This window comes from Drosophila nasuta, chromosome 2R (assembly GCF_023558535.2).
Source record: "Drosophila nasuta strain 15112-1781.00 chromosome 2R, ASM2355853v1, whole genome shotgun sequence".
Taxonomy (NCBI): Eukaryota; Metazoa; Arthropoda; class Insecta; order Diptera; family Drosophilidae; genus Drosophila; species Drosophila nasuta.
The window spans coordinates 30,209,217-30,225,913 of record NC_083456.1 but is presented as its reverse complement, the minus strand read 5'-3'; the positions used below and the strand labels follow the sequence as shown (position 1 = coordinate 30,225,913).

The following is a 16,697-nucleotide window of genomic DNA, read 5'->3' as shown; positions in this document are numbered from 1 at the left end:
GTACTATCTGCGTGCCAAAGGACAATGCTCTAGTCCTTCAAATGGCGGAGTTACAGCCGATTTTTGGAGTTTTGAACAATTTTTCTATGCCTCCCCCTTGTAAAATTTTCAAAAAAAAATTTTGTCGAATTTTTTAAATTTTTGAATGCCAATCGATAGAAATGTTGCTTATGAGTACAAAAACACAAATGTTTCTCAAATTTGAAAGGATATAGAAGAAGAAGAACTAACTAAAGAATATCCTTTAGCTAATATTACTCATAACTTTAATATATATTTATTAATTTGAACAAAACTTGGCTTGTTGTGTGTATTAAATGGATCGAAATAAACAAACATTGTAGGATTTAAGGATCAAGGATATCCTTTTGAGGCCTCACAAGAAATTGAGAATACAATAAGAAAAACAGTTTTAATTTTTTGTGTTTTTTATTAAACTTTTAAGTTTAAAATAATAATATTAATATGCAATAAATATTTTTTAAATATACATAATAATACCGTTAATTGTAATATGCGTGTGCTTGTTGTTTAATGTCATTATTAATTAGTTGCCTTTACTTATATTTCATTTAAATACTTTTATGTTTTTTTTTTGCGTTTGCATTTTTCTTCATTTTCATTTTCATTTATATTTATAATTATATTCTTTATGTAAATTTAACTATTTTGTTTTATATGCATTTTACATTAGATTTAAATAGCGCCAAATAATATTCCATTTGCTACAACTGATTCGTGGTTGTTTTTTTTTTTATTTCGGGGCTATTCTAATTATAGTTTATACAATGTTTTTCCATTTGTTGTTGTTGTTGTTGTGGTTGTGATTTTCCTCAAGCCCTTCGACTCTGTATAATATTGTTAAATATAGTATAATACATTTGTATACGTATAAAAATCATTTATGCGCCTTTCATTTTATTTATTTATTTATTATTGTTAAACTACGCTAATAGCACATTTGAAAATCCAATTAAATTGCTATGTGTCTTATTGTGTTTTCATTGAATTATTATTTATTTATTTTCTCTTGCTGCTTCATATATGGTATGTATATACTACATATATATATATATTATTTATGTTTGTGTTAAATATGGTTTACGTATATTTTTATATATGTATGTTTGCTAAATATTTTTTTTATTATTTATTATTATGTTTGTTGTTAAATGCTTGTAAATCATTTTTATTTGTTTGTTTACTGTTTAATTGGTTTCCTGATATTTCACTTCTTCTTCTTCGTCATTTTAACGCCCCCAAATTCCGCCAAACGCTTTCGCCACAAAATCTCCCTTCCAATTTCCATTCTGTAGCTTTTTTTTTGCCGAACTCTCCGGGCACACATATTTATATATAGTAGATGTATGTATATATATCTATTTATATATATGTCGTATATGCTGCTACTGCTATATTCTTTATGTATATAATATATATAAAATTGTTGTTATTTCGCTGAGGTGGAAAATTCATTAATTAATAAGGTTATTTGTTGTTGTTCTGCTGCCTGCTGCTTCGGTTGCTTTCTGCATTTTTGTTTAGATTATGGTTAAAGTAACATTTTTCGTCATTTTCGGTAATTGTTTTTTATGTTAAAGCACAGCTTTATAAGTACCATATACATATATAAGTATTTGTTTATAGACCCTCGATGTCATAATAAATATAGCATACTTTTTGGCTTGATTGCGCTTAAAAGTATGCTACACTTTTATGAAGCCTTAACATCATGCAAAGTTATGTTTATTTAACCTTTTTATGAATAAGTTTGTATTATTGCCAAGCTTGTTGAATACTTTTTGTTGTTATTTGTTAGTTTTTACAATTTTCAATTTGGTTTTTTCGGTTTTTCTTTTTATTGGAAGCGACTTTGACAATTTTACGAACAGGAACGGATCAATTTAGTCTGCTGCTTGGTTGGTCCCAATAAGTCACGAGAAACTGTAGCTAAGCTGGCAAACAAATCAAACAAATAGAAACCATAAAATAAAATAAGAAATCAGTAGTTGTATTTTGCAATTAGTTTAAAATTTATTTAAAAATCATAATAAAAAACAGAACTTTAGGCGAAGTGACAAAACATACAACTTAAAACGAAAGCAAATCAATTAAACAGTACAAAATTAAATACACATTTTAGTACTAATGTTTTCATCTTTTATCATAATAGTAAACTTGCTAATATTCATTTGTAATAATAATAATAATAATAATAATAATAATAATAATAATAGTCATAAAGTCAGTAACATTGTTGTTCATCAAAAGGGGATGGTTGCTGTTGTTGTGGTTGCTGTTGTAGTTGGATTTTTGACTTAAATTCTAATACACAAGGTCAGTAGTAAAAATATGCTAAACTAACGCTAATTACACTTTTCTGAAATCAAACAAACACAGACGATAGAATACAAAAAAAAACTAAACAAGGCAAAAGTCGCTGCTATCCAATAAGTTAACTATATATGGTATAAATAAACACAATTTCTTTAGTTACACATTACAAAATACAATTCAACCCGATTCGAATTGTTCTCAAAAAATTAGTTGTTTCACTGTTCGGAAATTTAACTAAATCAATTTACATTAATTACTCGTTGTGGTGGCGCCACCTGGTGCCGAGTCGCCAGCATTACTTCTGCTGTCCAGCGACCAATCCCAATCCTTGCCCTTTGGCCGAAACTTCGACGACTTGTGATGATGATGATAGCTCGCATTTGCATTCGCATTCGCATTTACGCTATGATGTGGCGATGACTTTTCTTTCGGGGATTTTCCCGACTTGCTGCTGAGCACCACAGGCGGTGTCGAGGACACGCCTCCGCCTGGTGTATCCATGGCAGGCGGTCCATTCCCGGCGGCATCGGCTGCCGTAGGCGGAGCACTGGAGTTGGAGTAAGCCAACAGCTCATCGCAATCGTATTCCCAGTTGCGTTCACAGAACTTCTTCTTGTAGTGCTTCTCGCTGCCGCTCTTTGACTTGCGCTGATACTTCAGCGGTATGCGTCCGTCGTTGACCAGCGAGGGCGCCAACGCTAGTGGAGGCGTGGCCACGCTTGTGGCACTGGGACTGGGAGTGCGTGGAAGTCCAACATCGGACAGAGGTGGCGATTCAATGGCGCTGGGATCCACCGGAGAGATGGTCTTCAGCGAGTTGCTCGCATGCAGCGATGAGGAAGCTGTTGACTTCATGCTGCTGTCACTTAAATGATCGGACATATGATGTTGTTGCTGCTGCTGTTGATGTTGCTGGTGCAGCGATTGTGGCTGCTGCAACGATTGTGGCTGCTGCTGCTGCTGATGATTGTGCAGATGACTGTTGTGCTGATACGAAGCATGATGGCTGAGATTGTGCACCTGGCTGGCATACAAACTGTTGCTGTTGCCGTTGCCTCCGCCTGCTCCGCCGCTGCTGCTGTTGTTGCTGCTGCTGCCGCTGCTGGTGTTGTTGATGGGCAGCTCAAGTTGCGAAGAGCTCGACGAGGTGGACAAGAAGGTGCGCACCGCATCCGAGTTGCTGCTGCTGTGCGTAATGCCCGAGTCCGGTGAAGTGTTGCAGCTAATCGAGGCCGGCACAGTGTCGCCATCTATCGAGCGACGCGTCTTGTCCAGTTCGGTGCTGGCAAAAGCCACAAGTCGATCAAAGCCGGAGCTAACGCGATGCTGCCAATGGGATTCATCGTCGGCGGCTATGACATCGTCTGTCATAAAAATAGATTAAGCAATCGATTAGACATTTGCTACAGATAACGAATATTTATTATATATTATATGTGTGTAATCAATCAATCGAGTATAGTTAAGGCAGCAGCACAATTGCAACTGATGCTGTTGCTGCTGTGATGGTGTGGGTGCGTGTGTGTGTGAATGGTCGCGATAACGGTGCCGATGGCGAATGGCAAATGACGATAACGATTACGATTACGATAACGGTTTGGGTTCGTGTAAGCAAGCCCTAGACTTTTGGTACAGTTCACTCAAAACGAAATGCTTTCTGTGTGTATGTGTGTGTATGAATGAGCGAAGTGTGCATGTGTGTGTGTGTGTTGGTGAAGATTAAACTTAGAAGGTGTTACAAGAAATCATAAATGGAAATAAAAATTTGTTAAATTTAAAAAGAGTCAAATCATAAATAAATGAAAAAGGAAAAAAGTAAACCAATTAGGCGCAACAGAACTTACCTCATGCTCGTTTAAATTTGATATATATAAGTATATAATATACTAGATAAATTGTTTTAATTTCGGTTAGATTAAATTATTGAACGCAAAATAAATTATGTTTCATGTCTTTTTTCGTTTTGTTTTGTTTTGCTTTGCTTTCTTTTGTACTCTGCTTCTCAACAACAACTTTTTTTCGTTTTGGCATTTCTTTCATTCTTGTTTTTTGTTGGTTTCGGTTATTTTTTTTAATTTTTTGTTTATTAATTTATGTATTTCATTTTTTTTTTGGGTTTTGGTGTTTGAGAATTTTGAGGTTGAGGTAATCAATGGTTGTTATTGGTACTACTACTATCGGCCACAACAAATCCATTGTTATGAGTATTACAATTGGTAGCTGTTTGTTTCGTGGCGCCAGACAAAGTCGAAGTCGTTGTGCGAAGTCGACGTCTGGGATCGTAATTAGTTATAGTACGTTGCGTTGCCAAATCGGTAACTGTATGGGAGTAGAGCATAATAGAAGGGATATAATGTCGAGTTTTGGATAAGTGATGGGGTCGCTTTTTTAAGTTTATTTTATTCTTAATTTGTCCATTGTTCGATCTTATATTTTTTAGTAGTAGTTTTTTTTGGAAAATTAATAATGCAAATTAAAACATTCCATAGAACATTGTTAATATCCATGTTGGAAAAAAGTATATATTTTTATGTATGTACTTTACAGAGAGCGTTTTGATTAGGTGTAAAATTTGAGTGTGTCGTTTGATGTAATGAATGTTACTTTGATAAGATGATGTAGATAAGAGCTTGCAAAAATGTTGCTTATTATTTATAGTTTCTTTTTTTTTTTTAATTGTTGAAATGCGAATTTATACACTGCGTTGTTGCGTTGAATTTATCACAATTATATTTGGTATTTAAAGGAATGTAATAAATTAAAAATTAAAGCAAATTAAAAGGAATTTGGAGGTCTCACTTTATTTTAGAAAAGATTTAAGGAATATTCAGAGTTCACACAAAATATAAAAAGGTTTTTTTAGTTTCATATTTTTACACAGTTTATGTTGATAGTTCTTGATTTTATAGACGAAGTTTCGCGTTAACAGCCGCTGTTATTCTTCGCTGTAAATTGTATGTTAAAAAATTATGCGCTGTTACTTAACAGTTGCGCACTGTAAATTGAATGTTAAACAACATAGAAAACAGAAAAGCCGTAAATACCGTTAAAAGACAAAATTAAAAAGGGGAAATAAAATAAAACAAAAAGTGCAAACTACAAATAGAACTACGAAAACAACAACACATGGCAAACTAAGGACAACACACAAGATAAACAACGGTACGTATACGTAATGACAATTTTTGGTTGTGCAATAAATGTATTTACAATTGTAATTAAAAAAAAAATCAAAATATAATGTTGTATAATCAAAAATCAAGTGTGCGTGTGTATAAAAGTGTTGGTGTTGGGTTTCAAGCAGAGCTGGAACTGGAACTGGAGCCAGAAGAGCTCGAGGATGAGTCACTGTCATTATCATTATCTCGATCATTATGATCAGAGTCCTCATCCGACGAAGCAGTCTCAGCAATCGATTGTGATTGCCTATTCTTGGTGGTCAAATCTTGAGCCACCATTTGTGTGGTGGCGAGTCGAGTTGCATATTTGTGTAATTGTTGTGTTTGGTGTTTGGTTTCGTGTTGATGTTGATATGCTACATGTGCTGGTGGAGCGTGTGTTGGTGTTGGTGTTTGTGATGGTGCTAGTGATGATTGTAGTGCTAGATCTGGGCATACGTATGGCTTACCGTCATCCGCTGCGGCATTGGACCGCTGACCGCCCACCATAGTGGGCGTAATGCTGTGGCTGCTGCCCTGATGCGAGGCACGTTGCAAGTGCTGCGACTGTTGCTGTTGCTGCTGCTGGGCATGTGGATGCGACGACGTTGCCTGATGGAGATGATGCGCCGCATGATGATGCATCGATTGGTGGCTTGTGGACAGCTGCAACGGCCGTTCGTCACCCATCAGCGAATTGATCTCGGGACTCATCAGCAGCGGTGGCTCCACGAGCAACTTGCTGCGTCTGCCGCACGACGAAGACGACGACGATGGCGTCGGCGATGGTGTGGTGGCATCGTGAGCTGGCGGCGGCAAAGATTGCCCCCCATTGCTGTTCACATACAGATGCTGATGCGCATGTGGCAGCGGTTGCGGCTCAAAGTGCGGCAACTTCGCGGGTCGCGATGGTTGTTGATGTGGCGCTAGAGGCGAACTGCGCTTGACACCAACTGCAAGAGAGTTGAAGAGTGAGTATCTACATTTATATTAAGCTAGTTTAAGGTTAACTTACGCTCCACTTTGTGCGGCGTGCCGTTGATGTTGCTGGTTGCTGCGTGCGGCGGTTGTTGTTGTTGCTGATGGTAGCTGTGAGCGGGCGGCGCTTGATGCGCAAAATGTGGCGCCATATCTATAGAGGAAGCCGCAGCTGCTGCTCTTCGCTGACGTTCCTCGTTCTCCTCCTTGTACTTGCGAGCACGCACATGATCCTGCAGCGAGGCGGCGAGACCTGTAAAAAGGAATACGAAATTGAGTTAGTTAGGAGTAAGCAACATTTTATCTAGAAGATACTTTTAATACTCGATTAGAATTTACTATAATTTGAATACTATTTAAGAGTGTAACAAATTGTAACTCCTTACTGAGTTAGAAGCATTGTATCTGGAAGATACTTTTAATACTGTATTAGAATTTATTATAATTTGAATACTATTTGATACATTCGACATTCTCGATACAGTAATAACAAGAGTCCATATGAATTCTGAGAATTTGGTTGCGTTCATATAAAAATCTTAAAGATTGCTGACTGTATGGTTGAGAATATGGTATATTTCGTACTCTATGGTATATTTTGCAAGTAATAGTATAGTATACTATATACCGTAGTTTGTAGTTTTTTTTTCGGTATATTCTTTTTTGGTCTCTCTCACTCTCTCTTCTTTTATTTACAATCTGTGTATATAAACAATAAGTAAATTGTATAATTAATATTAAAATTCACAGAAAAAGCAGATCTAATGAGTTCTGCTATTATGTATATGTATGTTACATCTTTTCTGATGCTTGAATTTATCTCTCGGGGAGATCTAGTATGTGGAATCTTTTCAGTCTTCTTTGTATTAAATTGTTGTCTACTAGACTTATGCCTAAATTATTTTCGTGGTATATTCTTAATTGATGATACTGCACTGTTTTGAGTTTATTAAAAATAGATATCAATTGAATGTCTTCTCCTTCAGCATATGTAAATTTTGTAGTTTATATTGAGTGTAATATTTCTGAGATGAAGGTTTTACTCTTATTTTTTGCAATTTATAACGGCTGTATCTATTCCTCTCCATTATATAAACATTTTCATGCTTATATTGTGTGCTATATTTCTGAGATGTAGGTTTTACTCTTATTTATTGCAATTCCTGATATTTAATGTACTTTTATATACTTTTATCTTCCTCCCCATCAAGTATTCTATTACTATATCTCCCCCACTTACCTTCCAGTGGCGGATTAGCGCCATTCAATCGTGGAGCACGCAGCGCATTCGCTCCGCTAGCTGAGCTCTTGGACTTCTGATGCTGCTGCTGTTGTTGTTGCTGCTGTTGCTCCTCGTGGAAGTAGGCTTCAATGCAGCCTTTCATCTCAGCGCGTGGCAATGCAACCGGTTGATATTCGCGTGAAGAACGCGCTGAGGAAGGCGCTCGCGAGCTCGCTGGCGACTTTTGGTTGTAGGCTACATGAGCCAAGGTGGCCAGATTGTTGCCCGTGCTGGACGTGGCCTGGCTGTAGTTGGTGGGCTGCGGCTCGTTGCCTTCCTCGGCCAGGGGACGCACATGCACCCGTTCGGGTCGCGTGGCATGCAGATTGATGAGCAGACGATCGTGCGAACGATCGAGGAAAGCGCGTTCCATAAAGTGAGCGCCACCGTTTCCCCCACTGCCAGAGCCTGTGCTCATGTTGACCGCTGCATTGATGATGCTCTGATGCGAGATTTCCAGCGTACGCTCGATTTCCCCGTTCACCAGATCGCCAATTGTCTTGCCCGCTGTGACGGGCGGTGCCAGAGGCATTGGCGGAGGCGTTGGCATCGGTTGCGGTGGCTGATTGAGCTTCTCCTGCGACAGATGACGACGCAATGCCATCTTGGCCGGCGACACTTGCGTGTAGTCGGGCTGCGACGAGTTGGAACTGGGGCGACTTGGCGGTCGCACTGTCAGACGCTCCACTCGATAACCAGCGTAGTCCGAGTTGGCTGAACTAGCGCGTGGCAGCAACTCCATGCTGTGCTGCTGTTGATGCTGCTGCAGCTGATGTTGCTGCTGCTGCTGTTGTTGCTGCTGCTGTTGCTGCTCGGCGAGTTGCTCGCGACTGCCGGAACGCTGCAGCAGATTCTCAGCGGGTGCCTTGAACTCTGCCGCCGCATGATGATGAGCCAAATGAGCCAACTGCGCATGATGCGCATGTTGCTGCTGCTGTTGTTGTTGCTGCTGCTGCTGCTGTTGTTGCAGACGTTGCTGCGCCACGTGTGCCAACATCATGGCATGTTGCTGCTGCTGCTGTTGCTGCACCATAAAGTGCTCGTAACTATTCGCGCTCACCGAAGCGCGTCTGCGATGGAAGCCCAGATCTGCCGCTGTGGGCGTGGCTGCTGCTGTTGCTGCCGCATGGCCCGCATACAACGTGGCCATGTGCGAACTGCTTGCTGCAGCTGCTGCTGCTGCAGAGGGGGGAGGTGGCGGCGGCGGTGGAGGCGCAGCTGTTGAGCCACGCCCCTGAGCCACAGGCGCATACTTGGACTCCTTGACCAACGCTGTTTGGCTGTATTTTCCCGCCAGTTGCTGATGATGTTGCTGCTGCTGCTGTTGATGGTGTTGCTGCTGCAGTTGTTGCTGATGTTGTTGCTGTTGCTGCTGCAGTTGTTGCTGCTGCTGCTTGCTGCTGATGTAAGCGCTGCCATAAGGCAGATTGGCGGGTGGCGGAGGCGCCGTTGAAGCTGCAGCCCCAGCTCGCGGTCCTGGCAACGGCGGCGTTATCGGCGATATGGTTGTGTTGGCATTCAGATGCATCAGCCCTTGTGTTGACACCGTGATGATGTTGTGCAAATTGTTGGGCGTGGTTGTTGTTGCCATTTGCTGTTGCTGCTGCTGCTTGCTGCGCTTGGAGACAGGCGATTGCAGCGTGGGTGTTGCTGGTGTCTCGATGATGGGCAACGCTTTGCTGCGCTGCTCTTGATCTTCGTTGAGTGCCGAGGTGATGATGCTCTTCAGTCGATCCTCAAAGTTGGCCACCTTCGGCGATTCCTGTTTGCCTCGACTCAGTCCCGGCAACTCGCACTTGGGCAGCAGCAATGCTGTTGGTTGCTGTGCTGCTTGTGGCTGTTGCAACTGTTGCTGTTGCTGCTGCTGTGATTGCTGCTTGGGCGCCGGCATCAGCGTGCTGTCCTTGTACAGCGCTGGCGACGTCTTTGGCTCCGTCTTCGGCTTGCCATTCACATAGTTCACAGCAGCATTGTTCAGAGTCTGAGGCGCTGTTGGCGTTGGCAATGCTTGGAACTTGCCCGCCTCGACTTGGCGACACGTTTCCAGTATCTTCTGGGCCAACACCTCGGGATTGCTCTCCTGTATCTTGCCCACTTCGGGTACTTCGGGCCACTCTTGCGATCTGGCACGATGTTCACGACTGCGTCGCGATGATTTGCCTGAGCTGAGCTTGTTGCTGCAGTTGGCTGGTTGCTGTTGCTGTGGAGGAGTTGCTGTCACAGCAGCTGCAGCTGATGCGGTTGCAATGGGAGCCGCTGTGTTGCTGCTGGAGCTGGCCAGACTGATGTTGGTGCCTTGGGCAAGGAGAGCAGCCGCTGTGCTGCGTTCCTCGGCAGACTTTTGCAGCGTGGTCGTCTCCTGTTCGATTGTGGAGACTTGAGCGTACAATTTCTTGCGCTGACTCAACGTGTTGGCAATCTCCTTCAGCACCAGCTCCTGGGCTGCAGTTTCCGACAACTCTTGCGGCAACTCGAGCTTCACTTTGCCATTGGCGCCGCCATTGTTGGCTGAGCAGAGTTTCTGATACTCAGGCAAATGTTTCAACTGTTTGCTGAGCAGCAGCTTCTGTTCGCTCTCGTAGACGGTGACCTCGCTGCGCATCTTGCTGACCGCATGCTGCAGATCCTTGTGCCGTCCAACAATCTCCTTGGCCTGAGCTATCAGATCGTTGGGCGAATTCACATTGATGCCCAGCTCATTCATGCGCACCTTGAGCAACGTCACGCTGTCATCGATCAGCACCTTGATCTGTTTGTCCAGCTGACTGGCGCGATTCTTCAGCCTCGCCATGCGCTCCTGCTCCTGGGCAATCTGCTTCTGCACCTGCGGCAAATACGCACTCGAACGCATGTTCTCAATCATTGTCATGTACTGCGACCGGAACACATCGAGCAGTATCTGCAATGCATACGGCGTATCCTGCGGTGCCGTGGGAATGTCCAATTCACGATGCGACATATCCCCGGTGAGCAGCGACGTCAGCTGCTGATCCACAGTGCCTGGCGCGGCGGGCAACTTCTTGGTCATCGCATCCAACGAGGTGCTGAGCACCGTCTGCTTGTGCAGCACATCGAGACCCGCAATCTTCAGGCACTTGCGTCCCCGTTGACCCTTCTTCAAGCGTCCCTTGCGTCCGGGTCCCGCATTAGCACCCGCTCCTCTCGGCTGATCCTCCTTGCTGCTAGAGTCTTTACTGGCCGAAGCCGAGGATGCAGCCACAGCAGCCACGGCTGCAGCTTCTTCGGCTTCACGTTGCGCTGCTGCTGCCGATTTGCTGGCGATTGCCGCTTTTCGTGTCAGCTTCTTGCGCTTCTTCAACGTGGTCACAGCTCGGGGCACGCGACCCGAGTGGCTGTTGCTATTGTTGCTATTGCTGTTGTTGTTCTCCTCATCGTCGGACTGCGAACTCTTGCCCTTCGAGCTGCACCAATCGGACCACACTTTGCGCGTCATCGGTCCATTTGATGCCGAAGTGGCGTTGGTTGCTGTCGTCGTGTTGCCGCCATTTCCATTGGCTGCTTCCGCCTCGCCTTCGCTCTCTGTGCTGCTGTCCATGTCGAGGCTGCGTTGCTGCAACTGTTGCTGCTGCTGCTGTTGTTGTTGCTGCTGCTGCTGCTGAGCTGTTGCCAGCTGTTGGCGCGTCTTTGATGCAGCTACACTGCTCACTCCGCTCACATTCGCTGGCGATTGCGATTGATGTCGCTGCGGATGATGTGGTTGCTGCTGCGATTGTTGCTGCTGCTGCTGTTGCTGATGATGCACGGGTCCGTTGCTGTTCACCAGCTCTCTGTCCTTCTCTCGCTGCAACTCACGCGTGTGCTGCTGATGGTTGTTGTTGTGGCTGTGATTATTGTTGTGATTGTTGTTGTGCTGTCCAACGTTGGCCTCACGCTTGGCACGATCGCGCGTGGTGCGCACAGTGCCTGCAAAAAATGATGGGAAAAGCGTTCGATTAGTAAAGTTGTTTCAAAATTCAACCGATTTGCTTATAAGACAAACATTGAATATATCTGAAATGCTTTTGACTAGATTAATTTGTAGATAAGATCATTTTTTGAACATCAATTTGATTCGCCTCCTAATTCTCTTTTTAAACTGGATTACCTATTACAATATTAAACTAAATTGTGTCTGCAATTGGCAGAAAGGAAACTGAGTTTCAATTTTAATATATCTAAGTCTAATAGTCCCTGACATTTCAAGTTTCAAGCTGACACACAAAGAGTCAGAAGGACTCAGAAAGAATCAGCAACTAAGCTTTTAATGATGTTTCCTACAGGAAAGTTTCCTTTTAGGGTTTAACTATAAAACCTCAACTTCTACACTTCCTATGAATAAAATTCCTTACTCTACAAACTCTTTAAAAACCATTTTCATTAAAGTAAATACTTTCAATATTTGCATTAAACATAATTGATGATAAAACAAAAAAAAAAATTAAAGTGGAAAAGTGATCTGAATTGATCGCATGATTGAAAGTGAATGATTGTGAATGATCTTATGGCTGATTGAACATGATTGATATTGGCAATTGTGGTTGATTGATTGATAGCGTGTCGATTTCGATTGTGGCTCGTGTGTGTGCTTTGCAGCCCCACCCAACCCCATTCCTTCACTCCTTCACTTGGTTGTCCAGTTACTTACCCACATGCTCGTGATCATTGCCGCCCTTGGTTTTCAGTCGCTGAAAATAGCGCTCTAAAATGGTGCGATCAATCACATGCAGATAATATGAAACCGGTTTGCAGGTCCACGAAACAGAACCCTTAAGGGGCGGTATTTCGCTGACATACATGATGGTGCCAATGTCGCTGAGGTTGCTGTGAAGAAAAGGGAAATCAAGTCATTAGAAACACATTTTTAATAGCAAATTCATGTACATTACTTACCGATCTGTTATCCTAAAGTTGAGCGGACAAAAGGACTTGGAGGAGACGACTCGGGCGCCATCACGCAGATCAGCAAAACGCTCCTTCAGCTGATGATCGACCGTCGGACCAAAGGCAAAGTTGTTGACAAACACCAGCGTCGACGACGTGATCTTCTCCCGATGCTCATCGACCAGAAAATCCCCCTTGATCAGCTTGTACTCGCAGTACCGTTTGCCAAACCAACCCATGTACTGGCGAAAGAACACATCCATGCGTTCCGCATAGCGGGCTGGAGTGTCGGCCTTCTCGATGCCAATGCACGTCTTGAGGGGGAACGATCCAGCCATTTGCAGTACCACCTGTCCCACACCGGAACCGAGATCAATGAACGTGTCCTCCTTGCTAACGGTGACATGCTTGAGCATTTGCTGCACCAGCTCGTACGATGTCTCGCCGTACACCTCAGGCGAGAAGGGCTCGTATTGATTGAGCTTATCCGGATCGAGCACGGCAGCATTGTAAACTAATTGCAGTATGTGTCTTAAAAGGCTAGGGTGAGCGAACTTATTCAAACGCTCGGCGGGCAGTGAAGTTCCTTTTTCCTGCAAAGCGGGGAAAGTTCGAATTTAAGAAACGTCCAAATAAGATTTTAAGTAGAAAGGAAATAAAAGATTGATTTGACTAAGTAGTATCTGATTTTGTAGATTTTCTAAAGATCTTCTTTGAAGGAATAATTAATTTTAATACTTCTTGGGGAATTTTGAGAATGGAACATAGGGGAAAGGGAGAAAGTTCGAATTTAAGAAACGTCGAAGTAAGATTTTAAGTAGATAGGAAATAAAACTTTGATTTGATTACTGATGTTGTAGATCTTCTAAAGCAAGAAAGTTGTTTTTGAGGAATAATTAATGTGAAGTCCTCTTGGGGAATTTTGAGAATGGAGCATTTATTCTCTTAGAGAACCTATTGTAAAAGAATACTGTGTTGTTTTAGGAATATTATATATATATATTTGTTTTAGGAATCACATTTGGAATAGATCATAAAATAAAGAAGATCTTATTCCCCAATTCTTAAACCTCAGACATAAGGCAAATTTAAAATAATGGAATAGAACATTTTTTTGATTTTTAGCTTGTTCTACGTTAATCTAGATCATCATCATAATCAGTATATAAGATATTTAACTCTTTACTTACCAATGCAACAATACTGTCGACAGCTTTATTGAAGCGATCGACAAGATTTGTCATAGTCTTATAGCAGGCAGTGTCAATGTGATTGAGGTTGATCTCCTCGAATGCGGATGATATCGATGGCAGCTCATCGCATACGAATTTGATTGTATCGATGATGTCGATGCCATTGTCATGCTTATCCTGGCCGTGTCCAACTTGCAATGGCCACGCGAATGTGATCGTATCGGAGGAGCCAGCTGGCGAACGCAACACCAAGTCTTTGACTTGCGGTGTTGCCATATTTTTGTGACCTTGCCACAGTTGAGCGGCAAAGTGTCAAATTGATACACGAAAGCACTGAAAACAACTGTCGTCGATGGTTGTGTTGTCGACAGTTGTTTTTATTTGTATGCTTCGCAATTGTTGATGTTTGCTGTGTTTGTTTAAAAACTTTGTTTAACTGTTTGTTAATTGCAGTGTCAGTTGTTGTTCTTCTTGAATATTGAGGTGAGCATGAGCGAGTGTTCGAATACGTTCATATGAATAAGTATGAATGCGTTAATCGAATGATGATCGAAAGGAAAAGAAAATTGTTCTTGTTTTCGTTTTCGTTGGCAGAGGAGCTGTGTAGGTGGCGCTTTACGTTGCGTTCCGTTACGTTACGTTAGGGCTACGATTACGTTATAATTACGATTACGATGATAGGTTTTTGTTGTTGTCTTAGGAACACTGGCAGCGTTGGGTTAAATTATGTGTATGTGTGTATTGGGCTAAGAGATGATTGTGAAAAAATAATGCAAAATAACTAATAACTTTTTTCAACTACTTCAAACAGTGGGTGTGTGTGCGTCACGTTACGTTGCGTTGCGTTACGATCGTTACGTTATTGTTGCTACTGCTGCTGCGCTTCTTTTACTGCTTTTACTGTTCTTGCTGCTTCTGCTGCTGCTGCCGCTTCTCCCGCCCTCAATGAATTCTCGTCGTTCGCCGTCTTCTCTGCTCACTCCTTCGTCGTCTCTGCTACGTCGTCGTCGCTGCTGTTGTTGTTGTCTTCCTCCAGCAGCAGTGGCAGCCAATGGAACAGCAACAAAATACAAAAGTAACTGATGATAGTTGCGTAATTTAATATTTTGCTGGATGTTAAGAAAACGATGCATTTTCCTCAATGTGCGACAACATTTTTGCCCAACTGAGACTCTGTTGTTGTTGTTGTTGTTCGTTTTGCTCTTGCTGTTTCATTTCATCGTTGCGCATTCCAGCAGTTACGTTTCACTTCACTGTGTTCCATGGCACGCCAACAATTAACGTTACGCATGTTGGACGCGCGTCGAACAGTGTTGTAAAACGTCGTGTGTTTAAAGTATTTCTTTATTTACTTTATGAACTGTAATTTTTCTAGTTTGTTTTTTGTTTTTGTTTTTTTTTTTGGGGGTCTGCAAGAAGAGAAAGAACAGAGAAATGGTAGAACATAAATAAACAAGGCTTGATTGAGGAATGCATTAAGTAAAGTAAAGTAAAATAAACTAATATTAAAAATAAACAAATACGAATTCGATATTGAAAAATGCTGTTTAATGGAGCGTGCTTCAATCGAAATGTGCCAAGCGAACATATGAATGTGAGAAATGTCGAAATACAATCTCTAAACATGAATGAGAAACAGTAACGCACTAAACTATTTAAATTTCGATTGAATTCGTAACAATATTATAAGTAAACTAAGTATTTAAATAAGTTGTTTGATCTCTAGCAGTAGCGGTAGATTAGCGGTTTAATATCTTGCATTGCCTAGGCATTAAAGTTTATAATGATAAATAATCCATTCTATAAATATTAATCAAATTAAGTGAACAGCAAAGTAATTTATGTAAGTTCAGCTTTATATTACAAACATTTCAAATTCAAAAAAGTGTTGCAAATTTATGCAACAAACCAGCAACGTATTATCTTAATAAGCAAATCAATTATTAATTGAAGCATGAACGTAAAGTTCACATTAATCTCTCAAGAACTGATTCATTCATTCAGACAGAGGCTTTAGTTATAAATTTCCCTCACATAAAGCTCGTTTTTTTCCTCATTATTTATGTTTATTATGCTAATTTGTAATGCGAGGCACGCTTCAAGTTCTTATTTTATTTTTGTGTGCTTTTTGCTTTTTGTGTGTGTGAAAAGTAATTCAATTCCCTGGCGCGTATATCTTTAATGATGCTCGTGCTGCCGCCTTGTGGGCGTGTCCCAGAGAACGACAATGCGACAATGGGACTTCATTAGCATAGGCAACAAAACAGAGCAAAAGAAAAAAAAGAACAAAATCATTGCAGAGGAATGGACGCAGAAAATCGATAACAACCCCTAGGATTTTCAGTGTATATACCCAGATATATATATGTAGTATACAACATTTCTCTGTTCGTTGTTGTTCGGGTTTAATTAAAGCTTTACGCTTTAAAGCGCTGCTCGGACATTGAAATATTTTGGCTAGACAAGCGCCACATTAAATTGAATGGCCTTTCGGCTGCAGTAACAACTGCCTCTCGTTGTGTGTGTGTGTGTGTGTGTGTTTGCGCCCAGCCCAATCCTGTCTGGCAACTACTCTGCCACACATTGTACACAATATATATATACAGATATGCTATATATACCGTTATATATGGCCCTGTTTGATATTTGTTATGCATGCACGTGTGCGAATGCGAATATCCGCCCGTCTCGTATCTGCATATATACTATAATATATATGTATGTGTATCCTGTGCGCATATATCTCTGTCTCACTGTGTTGCCATGACAGCAGCCCATGGACTACAGACAACACCACAGCTCTGGCTCCACCATCTGTTGCCCCCCTCACCAGTTTTTCATATAAACTACTCTCTCGTTTGGCCTACC

General features: G+C 41.8%; 1 protein-coding gene across 3 annotated transcripts; it reads right to left on the bottom strand.

Annotated features, from left to right (window-relative positions):
• Positions 1–721: 721 nt before the first annotated feature.
• LOC132787884 (histone-lysine N-methyltransferase, H3 lysine-79 specific) lies at positions 722–15,238 on the bottom strand. 3 transcript variants are annotated; one of them, XM_060795223.1, is made up of 7 exons: positions 13,827–15,238; positions 12,646–13,229; positions 12,401–12,576; positions 7,714–11,679; positions 6,511–6,726; positions 5,966–6,448; positions 722–3,701 (listed from the first exon to the last, which is right to left on the bottom strand). In XM_060795223.1, the coding sequence occupies exons 1-7, from the start codon at positions 14,103–14,105 to the stop codon at positions 2,587–2,589; spliced, it is 6,819 nt and encodes a 2,272-aa protein (XP_060651206.1). In that variant the 5' UTR covers positions 14,106–15,238; the 3' UTR covers positions 722–2,586. The 3 variants fall into 3 exon arrangements, with proteins under 3 accessions (XP_060651206.1, XP_060651207.1, XP_060651208.1); XM_060795224.1 differs by lacking the exon at positions 722–3,701 and adding an exon at positions 4,380–4,656; XM_060795225.1 differs by lacking the exon at positions 722–3,701 and adding an exon at positions 5,215–5,282.
• Between the last annotated feature and the right edge of the window lie 1,459 nt (positions 15,239–16,697).